The sequence below is a fragment of the Schistocerca gregaria genome, chromosome 8 (assembly GCF_023897955.1).
Source record: "Schistocerca gregaria isolate iqSchGreg1 chromosome 8, iqSchGreg1.2, whole genome shotgun sequence".
Taxonomy (NCBI): domain Eukaryota; kingdom Metazoa; phylum Arthropoda; class Insecta; order Orthoptera; family Acrididae; genus Schistocerca; species Schistocerca gregaria.
This window is the reverse complement of record NC_064927.1, coordinates 389,175,955-389,194,763: the sequence shown is the minus strand read 5'-3', so window position 1 is coordinate 389,194,763 and position 18,809 is coordinate 389,175,955. Positions and strand designations below refer to the sequence as shown.

General features: G+C 42.6%; 1 protein-coding gene across 1 annotated transcript in view; it reads right to left on the bottom strand.

Annotated features, from left to right (window-relative positions):
- Nucleotides 1-15,642: 15,642 nt before the first annotated feature.
- The window catches only part of LOC126284318 (uncharacterized), a 46,516-nt gene continuing 43,349 nt past the window's right edge, over nt 15,643-18,809 (bottom strand). The window contains exon 8 of the mRNA XM_049983155.1: nt 15,643-15,947. Coding sequence (XP_049839112.1) covers nt 15,830-15,947 — 118 coding nt within the window. The 3' untranslated portion in view covers nt 15,643-15,829. The remainder of the gene's footprint in view (nt 15,948-18,809) is intronic.

The following is an 18,809-nucleotide window of genomic DNA, read 5'->3' as shown; positions in this document are numbered from 1 at the left end:
TGGATACTCACATTGCAAAGATAACAATATATGTACATATTATCTGCCCACAGAATAAGGTATAAGTGCAGTTCTTACAGAGGCAGGAAGTTCTACAGTGATGGCTACTCACACTGTTGAACTGTTCTCCAAAATAGTTAGATGCTAATAGACTTATCTGGGTGCTGATGATTCTTTGCATCCACATTTCCTTAAGTTAGGCGGGTGATGGAGCCCCTTAGGGAAATAGTGGAAAGATCAGGGAAGAAGGCCAGTGTTCACTCTGTCTACTTGCCGGGGGTCTCATCCGAGATGTGGAGGAGGCCCTACCGGTGGCGATAGAGAGCACTGGGTGCACCCAACTGCAAATTGTTGCTCATGTCGGCACCAATGACTCCTGCCGTCTGGGTTCAGAGGTCATCCTCAGTTAGTACAGGCGGTTGGCGGAATTGGTGAAGGCAGAAGGCCTCGCTCGTGGGGTGGAATCAAAGCTAACTATTTGCAGTATCATTCCCAGAACCGATCACGGTCCTCTGGTTTGGAGCCGAGTGGAAGGCTTAAACCAGAGGCTCAGACAATTCTGCGGAGATCTGGGGTGAAAATTTCTCGACCTCCGCTATCGGGTGGACAAATGTAGGGTCCCCCTGAATAGGTCAGGTGTGCACTACATGCCGGAAGCGGCTACAAGGGTAGCGGAGTACGTGTGGAGTGCACATGGGTTTTTTTAGGTTAGAGAATTCCCTCCCTAGGCCCGACAAGATGCCTCCTGAGACATAGCAAGGTAGGAGTAGGCAAAATGCAACAGGGAATAACAATATTAATGTGCTAATAGTAAACTGCAGGAGCATCTATAGAAAGGTCCCAGAACTGCTCTCATTAATAAACGGTCACAACGCCCATATAGTACTAGGGACAGAAAGTTGGCTGAAACCAGACGTAAACAGTAATGAAATCCTAAACTCAGATTGAAATGTATACTGCACAGACAGACTGGACAGTGAAGGGGGAGGCGTGTTTATAGCAATAAGAAGTGCAATAGTATCGAAGGAAATTGACGGAGATCCGAAATGTGAAATGATTTGGGTGAAGGTCACGGTTAAAGCAGGCTCAGACATGGTAACTGGATGCCTCTATAGGCCTCTGGGCTCAGCAGCTGTTGTGGCCGAGCACCTGAAGGATAATTTGGAAAATATTTCGAGTAGATTTCCCCACCATGTAATAGTTCTGGGTGGAGATTTTAGTTTGCCGGATATAGACTGGGAGACTCAAACATTCATAACGGGTGGCAGGGATGAAGAATCCAGTGAAATTTTTTAAAGTGCTTTATCTCAAAACTACCTTGAGCAGTTAAACAGAGAACCGACTCGTGGCGATAACATATTAGACCTTCTGGTGACAAACAGACCCAAACTATTTAAACAGTTAATGCAGAACAGGGAATCAGTGATCATAAAGCAGTTACTGCATCGATGATTTCAGCCGTAAATGGAAATATTAAAAATGGTAGGAAGGTTTTTCTGTTTTAGCAAAAGTGACAAAAAGCAGATTACAGAGTACCTGATGGCTCAACACAAAAGTTTTTTCTCAAGTACAGATAGCGAAATGTTGTGTGAGGAAGGCTATGCGAGACGCGTTCAATGAATTTGAAAGTAAAGTTCTATGTACTGAATTGGCAGAAAAATCCTGAGAAATTTTGGTCTTATGTCAAAGTGGTAGGTGGATCAAAACAAAATATCCAGACACTCTGTGACCAAAATGATACTGAAACAATTACTAACAAAGAGATAGAGGGGCTGGCCAGTACTTACCTCAGCTCAGTACAGCCGATAGAGACACAAAAAACAACCGAAAATTTAAGCTCCTAGCTTTCGGAATAAATGTTCCTTCATCAGGGAGGAGAGAGGGGAAAGAAAGGGAAGAAGGGAAAGTGGATTTAGTTACTCACAACCCAGGTTATGAAGCAACAGGGAAAGGAAAACAGGGAAGGTAGCAAGGATGGAGGCATGGTTGTCAGAGGGAAGCCAAAGATATTCTACTGCAGGTACTGTGCCAGCTTCAAGCCAAAGAGGATGCATACAGAAGTAAAGAGGTGTATAGTATAAAGATGTAGGATGGAAAGATGCATGAATGGCTAAAGAGGAAAGGGAAAGAGGAGAAGACTGAAAAGTAAATGGGAGTGAGGTTGTTTAACGTAGGTTTAGTCCAGGGGGATGGCGGGATGAAAGGATGTGCTGGAGTGCAAGTTCCCATCTCCGCAGTTCAGAGGGACTGGTGTTGGGTGGGAGAAGCCAAATGGCACGTACAGTGTAGCAGGTTCCTAGGTCCCTAGAATTATGCTGGAGGGCATGCTCCGCTACTGGGTATTGGACATCTCCTAGGCGGACAGTTCGTCTGTGTCCGTTCATGCGCTCAGCCAGTTTAGTTGTTGTCATACCGATGTAAAAGGCTGTGCAGTGCAGGCATGTCAGCTGATAAATGACATGTGTAGTCTCACACGTGGCCCTTCCTTGAATTGTGTATGTTTTCCTAGTAGCGGGGCTGGAGTAGGTGGTTGTGGGGGGATGCATGGGGCAGGTTTTGCAGCGGGGTCGGTTACAGGGGTAGGAACCGCTGGGTAGAGAAGGTAGTCTGGGAATATTGCAGGGTTTAACAAGGATGTTACGGAGGTTAGGGGGACGACGAAAGGCAACTCTGGGTGGTGTGGGGAGAATTTTGTCAAGGGATGATCTCATTTCAGGGGTTGACTTGAGAAAGTCATATCCCTGGCGGAGTAATTTATTGATGTATTCGAGGCCAGGATAATATTGGGTGACAAGGGGGATGCTTCTGTGTGGTCTGAGGCTAGGAATATTGTTGTTGGACGGGGAGGAATGTATTGCTCGGGAGATCTGTTTGTGGACAAGGTCTGCAGGATAGTTGCGGGAGAGGAAAGCACTGGTCAGGTTATTGGTGTAATTGTTGAGGGATTCGTCACTGGAGCAGATACGTTTGCCACGAATACCTAGGCTGTAGGGAAGGGAGCGTTTGATGTGGAATGGATGGCAGCTATCAAAGTGAAGGTACTGTTGTTTGTTGGTGGGTTTGATATGGACAGAGGTGTGGATGTGAGCTTCAACAAGATGAAGGTCAACATCCAGGAAGGTGGCTTTGGTTTTGGAGAAGGACCAGGTGAAATTCAGATTCGAAAAGGAGTTGAGGTTATGGAGAAAATTAAGGAGTGTTTCTTCACCATGAGTCCAGACCACAAAGATGTCATCTATAAACCTATACCAGGCCAGGGGAAGCAGCTGTTGGGTCTTCAGGAAAGCCTCCTCCATGCGGCCCATGAAGAGGTTGGCATAGGATGGAGCCATCCTGGTTCCCATGGCAGTTCCCCTGATTTGTTTGTAGGTCTGGCCTTCAAAAGTGAAGTAATTATGGGTGAGGATGAAGTTGGTAAGTGTGATAAGGAACGAGGTTTTTGGAAGATCTTCGGGTGGGCGTTGGGAGAGGTAGTGCTCAAGGGCAGAGAGACCATGGGTGTGTGGGATGTTTGTGTAAAGGGATGTAGCATCTATGGTGACAAGAAAGGTTTCAGGTGGGAGAGGAGTGGGAATGGATTTGAGGCGTTCTAGGAAGTGGTTTGTGTCCTTGATGTAGGATGGGAGCCTGCAGGTGATAGGTTGGAGGTGTTGGTCTACCAGAGCTGAGATACGTTCTGTTGGGGCTTTGAAGCCTGCTACAATGGGACGGCCAGGATGGTTCTCTTTGTGGATTTTGGGTAATAGGTAGAAGGTAGGGGTACGTGGCTCAGGTGGAGTGAGTAAGTCTATGGAAGCCATTGTGAGGCCTTGTGAGGGACCTTGGATTTTTAGGATTTTCTGCAGCTCAGTCTGAATGGAGGGAATGGGATCCAGGGTAACAGCTTTGTAGGTTGAGGTGTCGGAGAGTTGACGCAGTCCTTCTGCCACATACTCCACACGGTCAAGTACCACAGTTGTGGAGCCTTTATCCGCCGGAAGGATTACAATAGAGCGGTCTGTTTTCAGCTGTTTAATGGCACGGGATTCAGCTGGGGTGATGTTGGGGGTTGTCGGAATGTTCTTCAAGAAGGACTGGGAGGCAACACTGGATGTGAGGAATTCCTGAAACGTCTGCAAGGGATGGTTTTGGGGGAGGGGAGGAGGATCCCTTTGAGAAGGCGGTCGGAACTGTTCTAAACAAGGTTCAACACTGGGTCTAGTATTTGGGGGCTGTGTTTGGGTGGTGAAGTGATATTTCCAGTTGAGGTTCCGGGTGAAAGAGAGGAGATCTTTAACCAGGGCAGTGTGGTTGAATTTAGGTGTGGGGCTAAAGGTTAAGCCTTTTGATAGAACAGATGTCTCTTGAGGAGAGAGGGATCTGGATGAGAGGTTTAGAACTGAATTGGAGTTGGTGATATGTGGCATTTGACTGTGGTTATAGTTGAGATTTGGTCTGTGTGGGGTATGTGCTGGGATGGGGAGATTGAGTAGGGTGGCTAGGCTAGGTTTGTTGGCTATGAGGGGGGTTTGTTGACGGTTCTGTTGTGGTTGGTGTTTGTGAGGGATAGGGAGAGGGACCCCACTTCTTAGGTGTTGCACTAGCACGGTGGATAGTTTTTTCAGGTGGTGTGTGGCATGGGACTCAAGTTTGCGGCTGGCTTCTAGGATGATGTTCCTGAGTGTGTTCTCCAAGCAAGGGTTTGAGAGGTGGAGGACTTTGAAGAGAGATAGGAGCTGTTGGGAGTGGTGGTTACATGAAGTAGTGTAGAGGTTCAGGACAAGTTGGGTAAGGGCTAAGGATTGAAGGTTCTGGAAGTCCAGGAGAGATTGGTGGAAGGAGGAATTGCACCCAGAGATGGGAACTTTTAAGGTAAGTCCTTTAGGGGTAAATGAGATCATCCCTTGACAAAATTCTCCCCACACCACCCAGAGTTGCCTTTCGTCGTCCCCCTAACCTCCGTAACATCCTTGTTAAACCCTGCAATATTCCCAGACTACCTTCTCTACCCAGCGGTTCCTACCCCTGTAACCGACCCCGCTGCAAAACCTGCCCCATGCATCCCCCCACAACCACCTACTCCAGCCCCGCTACTAGGAAAACATACACAATTCAAGGAAGGGCCACGTGTGAGACTACACATGTCATTTATCAGCTGACATGCCTGCACTGCACAGCCTTTTACATCGGTATGACAACAACTAAACTGGCTGAGCGCATGAACGGACACAGACGAACTGTCCGCCTAGGAGATGTCCAATACCCAGTAGCGGAGCATGCCCTCCAGCATAATTCTAGGGACCTAGGAACCTGCTACACTGTACGTGCCATTTGGCTTCTCCCACCCAACACCAGTCCCTCTGAACTGCGGAGATGGGAACTTGCACTCCAGCACATCCTTTCATCCCGCCATCCCCCTGGACTAAACCTACGTTAAACAACCTCACTCCCATTTACTTTTCAGTCTTCTCCTCTTTCCCTTTCCTCTTTAGCCATTCATGCATCTTTCCATCCTACATCTTTATACTATACACCTCTTTACTTCTGTATGCATCCTCTTTGGCTTGAAGCTGGCACAGTACCTGCAGTAGAATATCTTTGGCTTCCCTCTGACAACCATGCCTCCATCCTTGCTACCTTCCCTGTTTTCCTTTCCCTGTTGCTTCATAACCTGGGTTGTGAGTAACTAAATCCACTTTCCCTTCTTCCCTTTCTTTCCCCTCTCTCCTCCCTGATGAAGGAACATTTATTCCGAAAGCTAGGAGCTTAAATTTTCGGTTGTTTTTTGTGTCTCTATCGGCTGTACTGAGCTGAGGTAAGTACTGGCCAGCCCCTCTATCTCTTTGTTAGTAATTGTTTCACATCTTTATATGAGATTTTCCATTAATTATTTATATCACCTATATGGTCCACATTCTTCATTGTTTTGTCCCTTTTGTTAGCTATCACTTACATCTGTCATCTAAACACTTTCTCTTCTTCAGTGTTTTATTTTCGTCACCAACTGTGCTAGTTTCATTTGCCTCCTATTGTCTTGTTCGGTTTATAGTCCACTTCTCTTTTTCTATTTATTGATTTATTTATTTATTTAACATTCCATTATTTAACATTCCATAGTTTTAACGTTCGTTATTAGCTGTTTTCCAGCCAACAATCACTGCCAACAATCTCTTCCACACCTATCAGTATCATCCAATTCCGTCGATTTCGTGTTGCTGGTGATATTTTCGTGCCATTGCCTATCTTTCTCTGCCACAGGAAACATTTTTTGGAACATTTCTGCGCCACCCGCGAACCTTTTTGCGTCACGCGCGATCTTTTTTGCGTCACGCGCGATCTTTTTTGCGTCACGCGCGATCTTTTTTGCGTCACGCGCGATCTTTTTTTCGCTACTCGCTATCTCTGTTTTTGAGCAGCGTGTGTTCTTTTTCCCCTGATCTGGACATACCTGCTTGGTCTGGTCAACTTTTTCCGTATTTTTCTTATTCGGTGGTCTTTCTTTGGTATTTAACGTTACCAACACAATTTCTTTCTTTCTCGCCCTTCCTTCCGTGTTTTATTCCTTCTTATGATTACTATTCTAACTTTAGTTATTTAATTTCCCTACCCACCAGTTACCCACTATGTACCCTAATCCTATACCACATTATTTACATTCATTCCGGAAACATGCATTTACCGTAGCCAAACTGCAATCCCACATACTTTTCCTCCGTTCCTGCTTAACCTTTGGAATTACCCCTATAGGACGTACCTTAAAAGTTCCCATCTCTGGGTGCAATTCCTCCTTCCACCAATCTCTCCTGGACTTCCAGAACCTTCAATCCTTAGCCCTTACCCAACTTGTCCTGAACCTCTACACTACTTCATGTAACCACCACTCCCAACAGCTCCTATCTCTCTTCAAAGTCCTCCACCTCTCAAACCCTTGCTTGGAGAACACACTCAGGAACATCATCCTAGAAGCCAGCCGCAAACTTGAGTCCCATGCCACACACCACCTGAAAAAACTATCCACCGTGCTAGTGCAACACCTAAGAAGTGGGGTCCCTCTCCCTATCCCTCACAAACACCAACCACAACAGAACCGTCAACAAACCCCCCTCATAGCCAACAAACCTAGCCTAGCCACCCTACTCAATCTCCCCATCCCAGCACATACCCCACACAGACCAAATCTCAACTATAACCACAGTCAAATGCCACATATCACCAACTCCAATTCAGTTCTAAACCTCTCATCCAGATCCCTCTCTCCTCAAGAGACATCTGTTCTATCAAAAGGCTTAACCTTTAGCCCCACACCTAAATTCAACCACACTGCCCTGGTTAAAGATCTCCTCTCTTTCACCCGGAACCTCAACTGGAAATATCACTTCACCACCCAAACACAGCCCCCAAATACTAGACCCAGTGTTGAACCTTGTTTAGAACAGTTCCGACCGCCTTCTCAAAGGGATCCTCCTCCCCTCCCCCAAAACCATCCCTTGCAGACGTTTCAGGAATTCCTCACATCCAGTGTTGCCTCCCAGTCCTTCTTGAAGAACATTCCGACAACCCCCAACATCACCCCAGCTGAATCCCGTGCCATTAAACAGCTGAAAACAGACCGCTCTATTGTAATCCTTCCGGCGGATAAAGGCTCCACAACTGTGGTACTTGACCGTGTGGAGTATGTGGCAGAAGGACTGCGTCAACTCTCTGACACCTCAACCTACAAAGCTGTTACCCTGGATCCCATTCCCTCCATTCAGACTGAGCTGCAGAAAATCCTAAAAATCCAAGGTCCCTCACAAGGCCTCACAATGGCTTCCATAGACTTACTCACTCCACCTGAGCCACGTACCCCTACCTTCTACCTATTACCCAAAATCCACAAAGAGAACCATCCTGGCCGTCCCATTGTAGCAGGCTTCAAAGCCCCAACAGAACGTATCTCAGCTCTGGTAGACCAACACCTCCAACCTATCACCTGCAGGCTCCCATCCTACATCAAGGACACAAACCACTTCCTAGAACGCCTCAAATCCATTCCCACTCCTCTCCCACCTGAAACCTTTCTTGTCACCATAGATGCTACATCCCTTTACACAAACATCCCACACACCCATGGTCTCTCTGCCCTTGAGCACTACCTCTCCCAACGCCCACCCGAAGATCTTCCAAAAACCTCGTTCCTTATCACACTTACCAACTTCATCCTCACCCATAATTACTTCACTTTTGAAGGCCAGACCTACAAACAAATCAGGGGAACTGCCATGGGAACCAGGATGGCTCCATCCTATGCCAACCTCTTCATGGGCCGCATGGAGGAGGCTTTCCTGAAGACCCAACAGCTGCTTCCCCTGGCCTGGTATAGGTTTATAGATGACATCTTTGTGGTCTGGACTCATGGTGAAGAAACACTCCTTAATTTTCTCCATAACCTCAACTCCTTTTCGAATCTGAATTTCACCTGGTCCTTCTCCAAAACCAAAGCCACCTTCCTGGATGTTGACCTTCATCTTGTTGAAGCTCACATCCACACCTCTGTCCATATCAAACCCACCAACAAACAACAGTACCTTCACTTTGATAGCTGCCATCCATTCCACATCAAACGCTCCCTTCCCTACAGCCTAGGTATTCGTGGCAAACGTATCTGCTCCAGTGACGAATCCCTCAACAATTACACCAATAACCTGACCAGTGCTTTCCTCTCCCGCAACTATCCTGCAGACCTTGTCCACAAACAGATCTCCCGAGCAATACATTCCTCCCCGTCCAACAACAATATTCCTAGCCTCAGACCACACAGAAGCATCCCCCTTGTCACCCAATATTATCCTGGCCTCGAATACATCAATAAATTACTCCGCCAGGGATATGACTTTCTCAAGTCAACCCCTGAAATGAGATCATCCCTTGACAAAATTCTCCCCACACCACCCAGAGTTGCCTTTCGTCGTCCCCCTAACCTCCGTAACATCCTTGTTAAACCCTGCAATATTCCCAGACTACCTTCTCTACCCAGCGGTTCCTACCCCTGTAACCGACCCCGCTGCAAAACCTGCCCCATGCATCCCCCCACAACCACCTACTCCAGCCCCGCTACTAGGAAAACATACACAATTCAAGGAAGGGCCACGTGTGAGACTACACATGTCATTTATCAGCTGACATGCCTGCACTGCACAGCCTTTTACATCGGTATGACAACAACTAAACTGGCTGAGCGCATGAACGGACACAGACGAACTGTCCGCCTAGGAGATGTCCAATACCCAGTAGCGGAGCATGCCCTCCAGCATAATTCTAGGGACCTAGGAACCTGCTACACTGTACGTGCCATTTGGCTTCTCCCACCCAACACCAGTCCCTCTGAACTGCGGAGATGGGAACTTGCACTCCAGCACATCCTTTCATCCCGCCATCCCCCTGGACTAAACCTACGTTAAACAACCTCACTCCCATTTACTTTTCAGTCTTCTCCTCTTTCCCTTTCCTCTTTAGCCATTCATGCATCTTTCCATCCTACATCTTTATACTATACACCTCTTTACTTCTGTATGCATCCTCTTTGGCTTGAAGCTGGCACAGTACCTGCAGTAGAATATCTTTGGCTTCCCTCTGACAACCATGCCTCCATCCTTGCTACCTTCCCTGTTTTCCTTTCCCTGTTGCTTCATAACCTGGGTTGTGAGTAACTAAATCCACTTTCCCTTCTTCCCTTTCTTTCCCCTCTCTCCTCCCTGATGAAGGAAAATTTATTCCGAAAGCTAGGAGCTTAAATTTTCGGTTGTTTTTTGTGTCTCTATCGGCTGTACTGAGCTGAGGTAAGTACTGGCCAGCCCCTCTATCTCTTTGTTAGTAATTGTTTCACATCTTTATATGAGATTTTCCATTAATTATCAAAATGATACTGAAACAGAGGATGACAGACTAAAGGCCGAAATACTAAATGTCTTTTTCCAGAGCTGTTTCACAGAGGAAGACTGCACTGTAGTTCCTTCTCTAGATTGTCGCACAGGTGACAAAACTGTAGATATCGAAATAGATGACAGAGGGATAGAGAAACAATTAAAATTGCTCAAAAGAGGGCAGGCCACTGGACCTGATGGGATACCAGTTTGATTTTACACAGAGTACACGAAGGAACTTGCCCCCCTTCTTGCAGCTGTGTACCGTAGGTCTCTAGAAGAGCGTAGCGTTCCAAAGGATTGGAAAAGGGCACAGGTCATCCCCGTTTTCAAGAAGGGTTGTCGAACAGATGTGCAGAACTATAGACCTATATCTCTAACGTCGATCAGTTGTAGAATTTTGGAACACGTATTATGTTTGAGTATAATGACTTTTCTGGAGACTAGAAATTTACTCTGTAGGAATCAACATGGGTTTTGAATAAGACGGTCGTGTGAAACCCAGCTGGCACTATTCGTCCACGAGACTCAGAGGGCCATAGACACGGGTTCACAGGTAGATGCCATGTTTCTTGACTTCCGCAAGGTGTTCAATACAGTTCCCCACAGTAGTTTAATGAACAAAGTAAGAGCATATGGACTATCAGACTGATTGCGTGATTGGATTGAGGAGTTCCTAGATAACAGTACACAGCATGTCATTCTCAATGGAGAGAAGTCTTCTGAAGTAAGAGTGATTTCAGGTGTGCCACAGGGGAGTGTCATAGGACCGTTGCTATTCACAATATACATAATTGACCTGGTGGATGACATTGGAAGTTCACTGAGGCTTTTTGCAGATGATGCTGTGGTGTATCAAGAGGTTGTAACAATGTAAAATTGTACTGAAATGCAGGAGGATCTGCAGCGAATTGATGCATGGTGCAGGGAATGGCAATTGAATCTCAATGTAGACAAGTGTAATGTGCTGCAAATACATAGAAAGATAGATCCCTTATCATTTAGCTACAAAATAGCAGGTCAGCAACTGGAAGCAGTTAATTCCATAAATTATCTGGGAGTATGCATTAGGAGTGATTTAAAATGTAATGATCTTATAAAGTTGATCATCGGTAAAGCAGCTGCCAGACTGAGATTCATTGGAAGAAACCTAAGGAAATGCAATCCAAAAACAAAGGAAGTAGTTTACAGTACGTTTGTTCGCCCACTGCTCGAATACTGCTCAGCAGTGTGGGATCCGTAACAGATAGGGTTGATAGAAGAGATAGAGAATATCCAACGGAGAGCAGCGCGCTTCGTTACAGGATCATGTAGTAATCGCAAAAGCGTTACGGAGATGATAGATAAACTGCAGCGGAAGACTCTGCAGGAGAGACGCTCAGTAGCTCGGTACGGGCTTTTGTTAAAGTTCCGAGAACATACCTTCACCGAAGAGTCAAGCAGTATATTGCTCCCTCCTACGTATATCTCGCGAAGAGACCATGAGGATAAAATCAGAGAGATTAGAGCCCACACAGAAGCATACTGACAATCCTTCTTTCCATGAACAATATGAGACTGGAATAGAAGGGAGAACTGATAGAGGTAGTCAGGGTACCCTCTGCCACACACCGTCAGGTGGCTTGCGGAGTATGGATGTAGATGTAGATGTCAGGATTATCTCAACTGTTTATCTGAAAAATTTCATATAATTTTAGACACAATATGTTATATTTCAAGCTAAAAACTATGAACTGAATTACTTTATTTCTGTTGTTACAGTCAACATGTACTAGCTCTGTACGTACAATTTTTTTTTAAAAGGAACATTTGAAATTGTGAAATATTTAGCACACTTAAAATTTCTATTATTAATTCTGAAATCTGGCACTGTTTATTTTGTTTATTTATTGATTCTTTTATAAATTAATAGAAATTCATTTGTCAAGAAAATTTGTAAACTCATTGGAATATTGTTATTACCACAGAGTGTGGGGGTAGTAGTGGGCATGCCTCTGATGTGGTCAGACATGTTTTTGTATTTTTTTGGCTTTGTTAATGTGAAAATTCAAAAGACAGTGTGATACATTAAAATGTGAAACCAATAAACATAAAAAACAAAAAATCTCAACTGGCATTCATCAAATTGATTTATGTCAATTGGAACATGAAAACCTAAAATGTGAAAATTTCAGCTTTGAGAATCAAACCCCAAGATCCAGAATGAGATTTTCACTCTGCAGCGGAGTGTGCGCTGATATGAAACTTCCTGGCAGATTAAAACTGTGTGCCCGACCGAGACTCGAACCGAGTTAGAGTCTCGGTCGGGAACACAGTTTTAATCTGCCAGGAAGTTTCAAACCCCAAGATATTAAGAACTGGAACAAACTATGAGAAAGAAGATAAGAAAAAAACATTTATTGTAAATATTACTCCTCTCATATATTTTGAAAAGATTTTACCATCAACAACAGTAGTGACAACAACAACAAAGAAGGGAGGGGGAGATTACAAGGTCAAGGAGCAAAAAAACATTCACAAGAATGTAAACAGTCATAAACAACTGAGAAATCATTATAAGAACTGCCATTGACTTGATGGATAATGTCAAAGCAGCACACAAATTGTTATGATCTGCCATGAGCTATGAAGTAAGGTAGATCTGTTCACCCATTATTGTAACTGAGCCTCTACAAGAAAAACAATGTATGTAAAATACATAAGAGTTAACACAAAACTGTTATGTCACTTAGTAGTTTGATGGGACTGGAGCTCTCTTCCAGCACTCACGTATCACAATAAGATGTCTAAAGTTGCAGCTCCATGGCACTGCATATCAGAACCACAAAGGAATTAATTTTGAGAATTGCAGCCAAAAATTATTAAAGAGGTGAGGTTGACATAAACGCATCTGGGTGACAGATCATACATAGAGTGTAACTCCACAACCAACTATCAGTGGTAAAGCTCCAGCACTAACTTGCTCAAGATGTGCTTGAAGCTGTTTGAGGGTTCTGACATATTGGATAGAATTTATTGTGCATCCCTGCTCCAAAAAATCAACCATAATCACACCCTCTGCATCTCAGAATACTGTAGCCATGCTTTCTCTGCCGATCACACAGTTTTGATCTTTTTCTTCTTCGGTGAGATTCCGTGATGCCATTCCACTGACTATCTCCTTGATTCTGGTTCAAAAATGAACCCTTATCTCCTGTTACAGATTCCTGCAGAAATTCCTCTCCCTCCAAACAGAAGCATTGCAAGAGTTGGGAGGCAATTGCTTTTCTTGTCTCTTTGTTCTGGTTGATTAACATTCTTGGTACCCAAGTTGCACAAACCTCTGAGTTTACCAGTTGTTGAATAATTGTTATCACACTACCTTTACACAAATCATCTAGTCACCCATCAATCACCGTGAATGATCAACTCGCTAAATTTTGTGTGGAGTCACTGCAGTCACCAGCTGCCACTGTGTGTTCTGTCAGCCTGTGGTGTTCGTCATTCAGTTCTGTTACAGCCATGAACCCATCATCCAACAGTGCTGATATCCACTGTAGTGTCATTGTGTGCATTTTTCAGTTCTTCATGAATGTGAATGGGGTGTTTCACCTTCTGCATTCAAGAATTATCTCACAGAGCTCTATCTAATATGAACATCAATGTTGGCCATTTTGCAGGTGACACAGAAAGTTACTGCTGCAGTGGCCTGGAGAAGAGACATTGTGGAATACTGCCAAATTCAGATTTTTGCATTTAATGATCTTTATTTAAGGAGAAAAAATACGAAGCTTTATTTTTTGACCGCCATTGTGGTTTGTGTAGGATATTCCTTCAAATCTCTCTCTTATTATACTCCCATTTCCCTTCATCTCTCTCTCTCTGTCTCTGTCTGTCTCTCTCTCTCCCTCCCTCCCCCCTCTCCCTCTCCCTCTCCCTCTCCCTCTCCCTCTCCCTCTCTGTATCTCTTTCCCACTCCTCCAACCAATCACTTACTCTATTTAGTTCTCGTTTTATCGTTGTTGCTGAGAAACATCTGTCTCCCTCCCAACTCCTCCCTATCCCATCCCTGTCTGCACCACACATCAGTCAGCTGCACATGAGTGATTCTTCTCCCTTGTATTTGTTTATTGTTTTCATCCTAGAATACCAAGTATCATGCAGGTATTTTTAAGGAAAAAAACTAGAATGTATCACCTCAACTTAAAGGGCTTGGTGGAATACCGGATGAACATCAGAATATAATTGCAAAGGTCCAGAGTTCAATCTGCAGTTGTGCTTATCATCTCTTTCAGTGATTTGTTAATGTGAAAAATGCCAAGCCACACAGTGGTTTGTGGTCTGTTTTAAATTGTAGGTATTCATATAACTGTCTGTGTAAATCAGTTCAAAGGTTGCTGGAACACTCAAAACAGACAACCTATTTTCAGTTCCAATAGTAATCAATATATTCTGTATGTGATATATGTCATTACTTTACAGGAATAATGATACTCTGTCTGATCTAAAATATCAACACTTCTGTGTAATGTGGAATTGATCACTTAATGTTATGAGAGTTGGACTTGCCAGTGTAAAAGTATATAAAGGTGTCAGTAATGAAGCAGTAACAACAAAATGAGTTGGCAAGGAGAGCTCAGTGACTCTGAACGTAAGCTGAGTAACAAATCCATATAGAACATTTAAACCTTCCAAAGCTCCCCAAGCTGACTGTTGGTGATGTTACTGTGCAGTGAAGTAATAACACAGCTAAACCAAATTTAGGCAGACCTCGTGTACTGACAGACAGTGACTTTTAAGTATTGCATAGGATGGTCATAAAAAATTGCATGAAATCATCAAAAGGAATAACTTGTGAATTCTAAAGTGCTACCAGCAGTCCAGCTAACACAATACTGCGATTAGGGAGTTATAAAGAATAGAGTACAGTGACCATGCAGCTCCTCATAAGTCACACATTTCTACTGTCAATGCTATGTGGCACTTGAGGTGATATAAAGAGTGAGGTCACCGGACAGTGGATGACTCAAAATTAGTTATTTGGATTGACAAATCACACTATACCCAACAGAAGGATTTAGGTTTGGTGAATTCCTGGAGAATGTTACCTGCCATCATGTGTACTGTCATCAGTGAAGTACAGAGAGGTAGTGTTATGGTATGGGTTGTTTCTTGTGGTTAGGCTGTGATAATCTTATTGCACTTAAGGAAACACTAAATGTGGAAGGATATGAACACATTTGACAGCATTATGCTCTATGTACAGTACAGGAACAATTTGGAGATGATGATTGTTGGTATCAGTATGACGATACATCCTGTCATAAAGCAGTGTGTGTGAGGCAATCATTTGTGGATAAGAACATTACTGAAATGGACTGACCTGCCCACAGTCCCAACCTGAACCTAACAGAACACTTAAGATGAGTTGGAACATTGACTTCACTACAGGCCCCAGCATCCAACACCACTACTTTCTCTGGGTTCAGTTTTTGTGGAAGAATCATCTGCCATTTCTCCACAGATAGTCACACCTTGTTGAAGGTGCTCAGAGCAAAGTTCAGCCATCATATTATAGGGGAAGGGTGGACACGCTATATGTTAATGTCTATTAATGAGTATGTGGATACATTTGATCAGACAGTATGTGAATATTTTCGATTCATTTGTATTTTGCTGGCAGTTTTTAGCTTTATCTTTTTTGTGTTCTGTTGTTGAATTTGAAAAATTTGGTGGTAGCTGTAATAAAATCACAATTGTGACAGTACAATTCAAAGAGTCCTTAAAGGTAAATATGCATGTTTTATTGGGTTAAAAAATACTATGCTAATAAATTTGATTTATTGTTTTAGACACAGCCATCACATTAAATGCAAAACTGTAGTGGCGATTTAAAACTGGGTGCCAATATGAGCCTTCAGCAAGCATTATTGTTTTTCTCCTCTGAAGAGACAGGCTTAAATTCTTGCCTAATGTTCCACCTTGAAGATTGCTTTTGCAATTGAGCCTTTTTTCAACTCTTCCAAGGCTTCTTTGTGCTGCTTAAGTGGGAATGTCTTTATTCCCAGTTTTTCATATTCCAGATACCTGCAACAAATTACATCTCTGGTTTCACAGTTCAGAAAATAACATTTGTAAAAAACAAGTTCGTCATTGATAAGATCTACAAAGCATGATGAATGAATAAATGAATGAAGACATTCTGTACATAGGACAGAATTTAATTTCTATTCAGGAAATCTGATGGTCTTTATATTACTCTTTCAACAATTTTTGAGAATCCATATAATAATGACAGTTGTCTGTAATTTTTTATGTCATACTTGTCACATAATTTAAAATGAGGATTCACTTTTGATCTTCTTGAGATCTCTATGGGAATATTTTGGTGGAAAATGATACTAATGACACCCCTCTTCCTTCCCCTTCAACCCTTTTGCTGGAAGTAGCCATGGCTCCAAAAGCTTGCAAATTTCAATATATGTGTATCTATTTTCTCCTGTTGCCATTTGGTGAATAGATTTTTTATCTATCTGATTACATTATAAGGATATAATTATTGTTCTGCAACATGACATTGTGAATTATCTGAATTAGAATGTCCTGCCTTAATCACTGACAGTTGTATAGTTGTCTGGAAAACAATGAAGGCTGAACAATGGTCACCCATCAGCAGATATGTGACTATGATCATCTCACATGTGAATGTCTGTTGTTGTAGTCTTCCATCCAAAGCCTGGTTTGATGCAGCTCTCCATGCTACTCTATCACACGTAAATCTCTTCGTCTTGGTATAGCAACTGCAACCTACCTTTTTCTGAATTGGCTCAATGTACTCATTCCTTGATCATACTCTAAGTTTTCCTTCCAGTATTAAATTGGTGGTTTCATGAAGTCTCAGAATTTGTCCTGGCAATTGATCCCTTCTTCTAGTCAGATGTGCCACAAATTTCTTTTCTCTCCACTCCTATTCAGTGTCTCCTCATTAGTTACATGATCAACCCCCCTAATCTTCAGCACTCTTTGGTACCACCACTTTTCAAAATCTTATATTCTCTTCTCATCTAAACTGTTTATCATTCATGTTTCATTTCCATACAAGGCTACACTCCAGGCAAATACTTTCAGAAAAGGTTTCCTACCACTTAAATGTATATTTAATGAAATGTCTATCTCATGAAATAAAGTCACCAATGATGGAACTTGACATGCTGGTGGCAGAATGGTACATATGACACATTTTCAGTGTATATTTTTACACAGATGTGAGGCATATTAAAAGAACAGAAGGAAATAAGTGTAAATCAAGAATATAAGAGCAACTTCAGCAGACTGTAGTGTTTTCATATAAAACAGTAAAAACCATAACTGTGGTGAAGAAATTTCTTGAATAGATTACAGATCAAGGCGGAATTATGCTACCAGTGTGCAACATGCTTATTGATTATTCTTCAGATATTCAACAGTCTTTCTGGGGGAGTCTGAGATGATATGAAACGCCTGCTACTGGATCAGTAGTGTAACTGTAACAAATGAAGGTAGTGCTGTGAGGAAAGTTTGTCTCCTAGTTTTCAGTATTTTAGGGAAAAAAGTGTTTCATGTGCAAAATGTGCTGCTGTTGGTGGTTTCAACATTTACTCACATATGAAAATGCTCATCTGTGAGGTGGAAATCAGAGTCAAAGAAAGGGGTGAAAAAATCCAAAAATCATCAAATGAATCTTATCTATGAAAATAATATATACTATAGAATTCAGAGACTTGAAATTCATCATGAATCAAGTTAGTGAAGATATTATCAATGTATCAAAACCATGTGAGCTGGTGAAAGGCCATTCCAAAAATAATCAAATGAATCTTATCTATGAAAAATTAATTGATATGTTCTAGGAAATTCAGGGAGTTGAAACTCATCATGAATCCAATTAGTGAAGATACAGGGTGACAATTATTGAGCTATATGAAATAAAATCATCATAACTTTTGAACAGTTTGCCTTAGGATGTACAAAATGTATGGTTGGCCATGTGGTATGATGGGAATTAGTATGCACATGTGCAAATTTTGGTTTGGTGATGAAGCCCACTTTTATTTGGATGGGTTCATCAATAAGCAAAATTTGTGGAACTGAGAATCCGCACTTCATGATCAAGAAGTCTCTTCACTCTCAATGGGTGACTCTGTGGTGTGCAATGTCCAGTCTTTGAATAATCTGTGTTTTATTCTTTTATGGCATGATGACTACCGAACAGTACATGAAGTTTTGGAAGATGATTTAATCTCCGTTATCTAAAGTGAGATGGATTTCAACAACATGTGGTTCATGCTAGATGAATCTTGACCCTGTCGAAGCAGGAGAGTGTTTATGTACTGGAGGAGCATATTGAGGTTTGGATTCTGACTCATCAATGTTCTAACACATCAGTGGGTCATGCAGAATTTTGCTATTTGTCTGTGCCACATTGTTGCTAATGATGGCAGGCATATTGAACATGTTATAACCTAAATCTGAAGATCTGTAGTGATGTTTACATGCTGAATAAAGTGTGATGCTGTAGTTTGTAACTAATTAACATTGTTTTCATACAGTACAATAATTGTCATTCTGAAATATCAATGTGTCAAAACCAGAGAAACTGTTGAAAAGCCATGGGCTTCAGGCTGTCCTCTGAATTAGACAGAAGTCTCTCATCCTTGTAAAAGGTACTTTAATCCATGTGTTATCCATCTCACTTTTCTCTTTTGAAGATGAAAATGAGATTCAGAATGCTCCAAGGATACTTTGTAGCAAGATTTAATTTTTTCATCTACACTGTCTACTTCATAAACATCTCTTATCATTAGGACTGGGTTATCAGAAATGTTTTATACCTTTGAACAACTTAAACATCACAAAAATAAGCAAGGGGACAGAAAATAACTCAGATTTATAAAACATTTAGAAATAAAT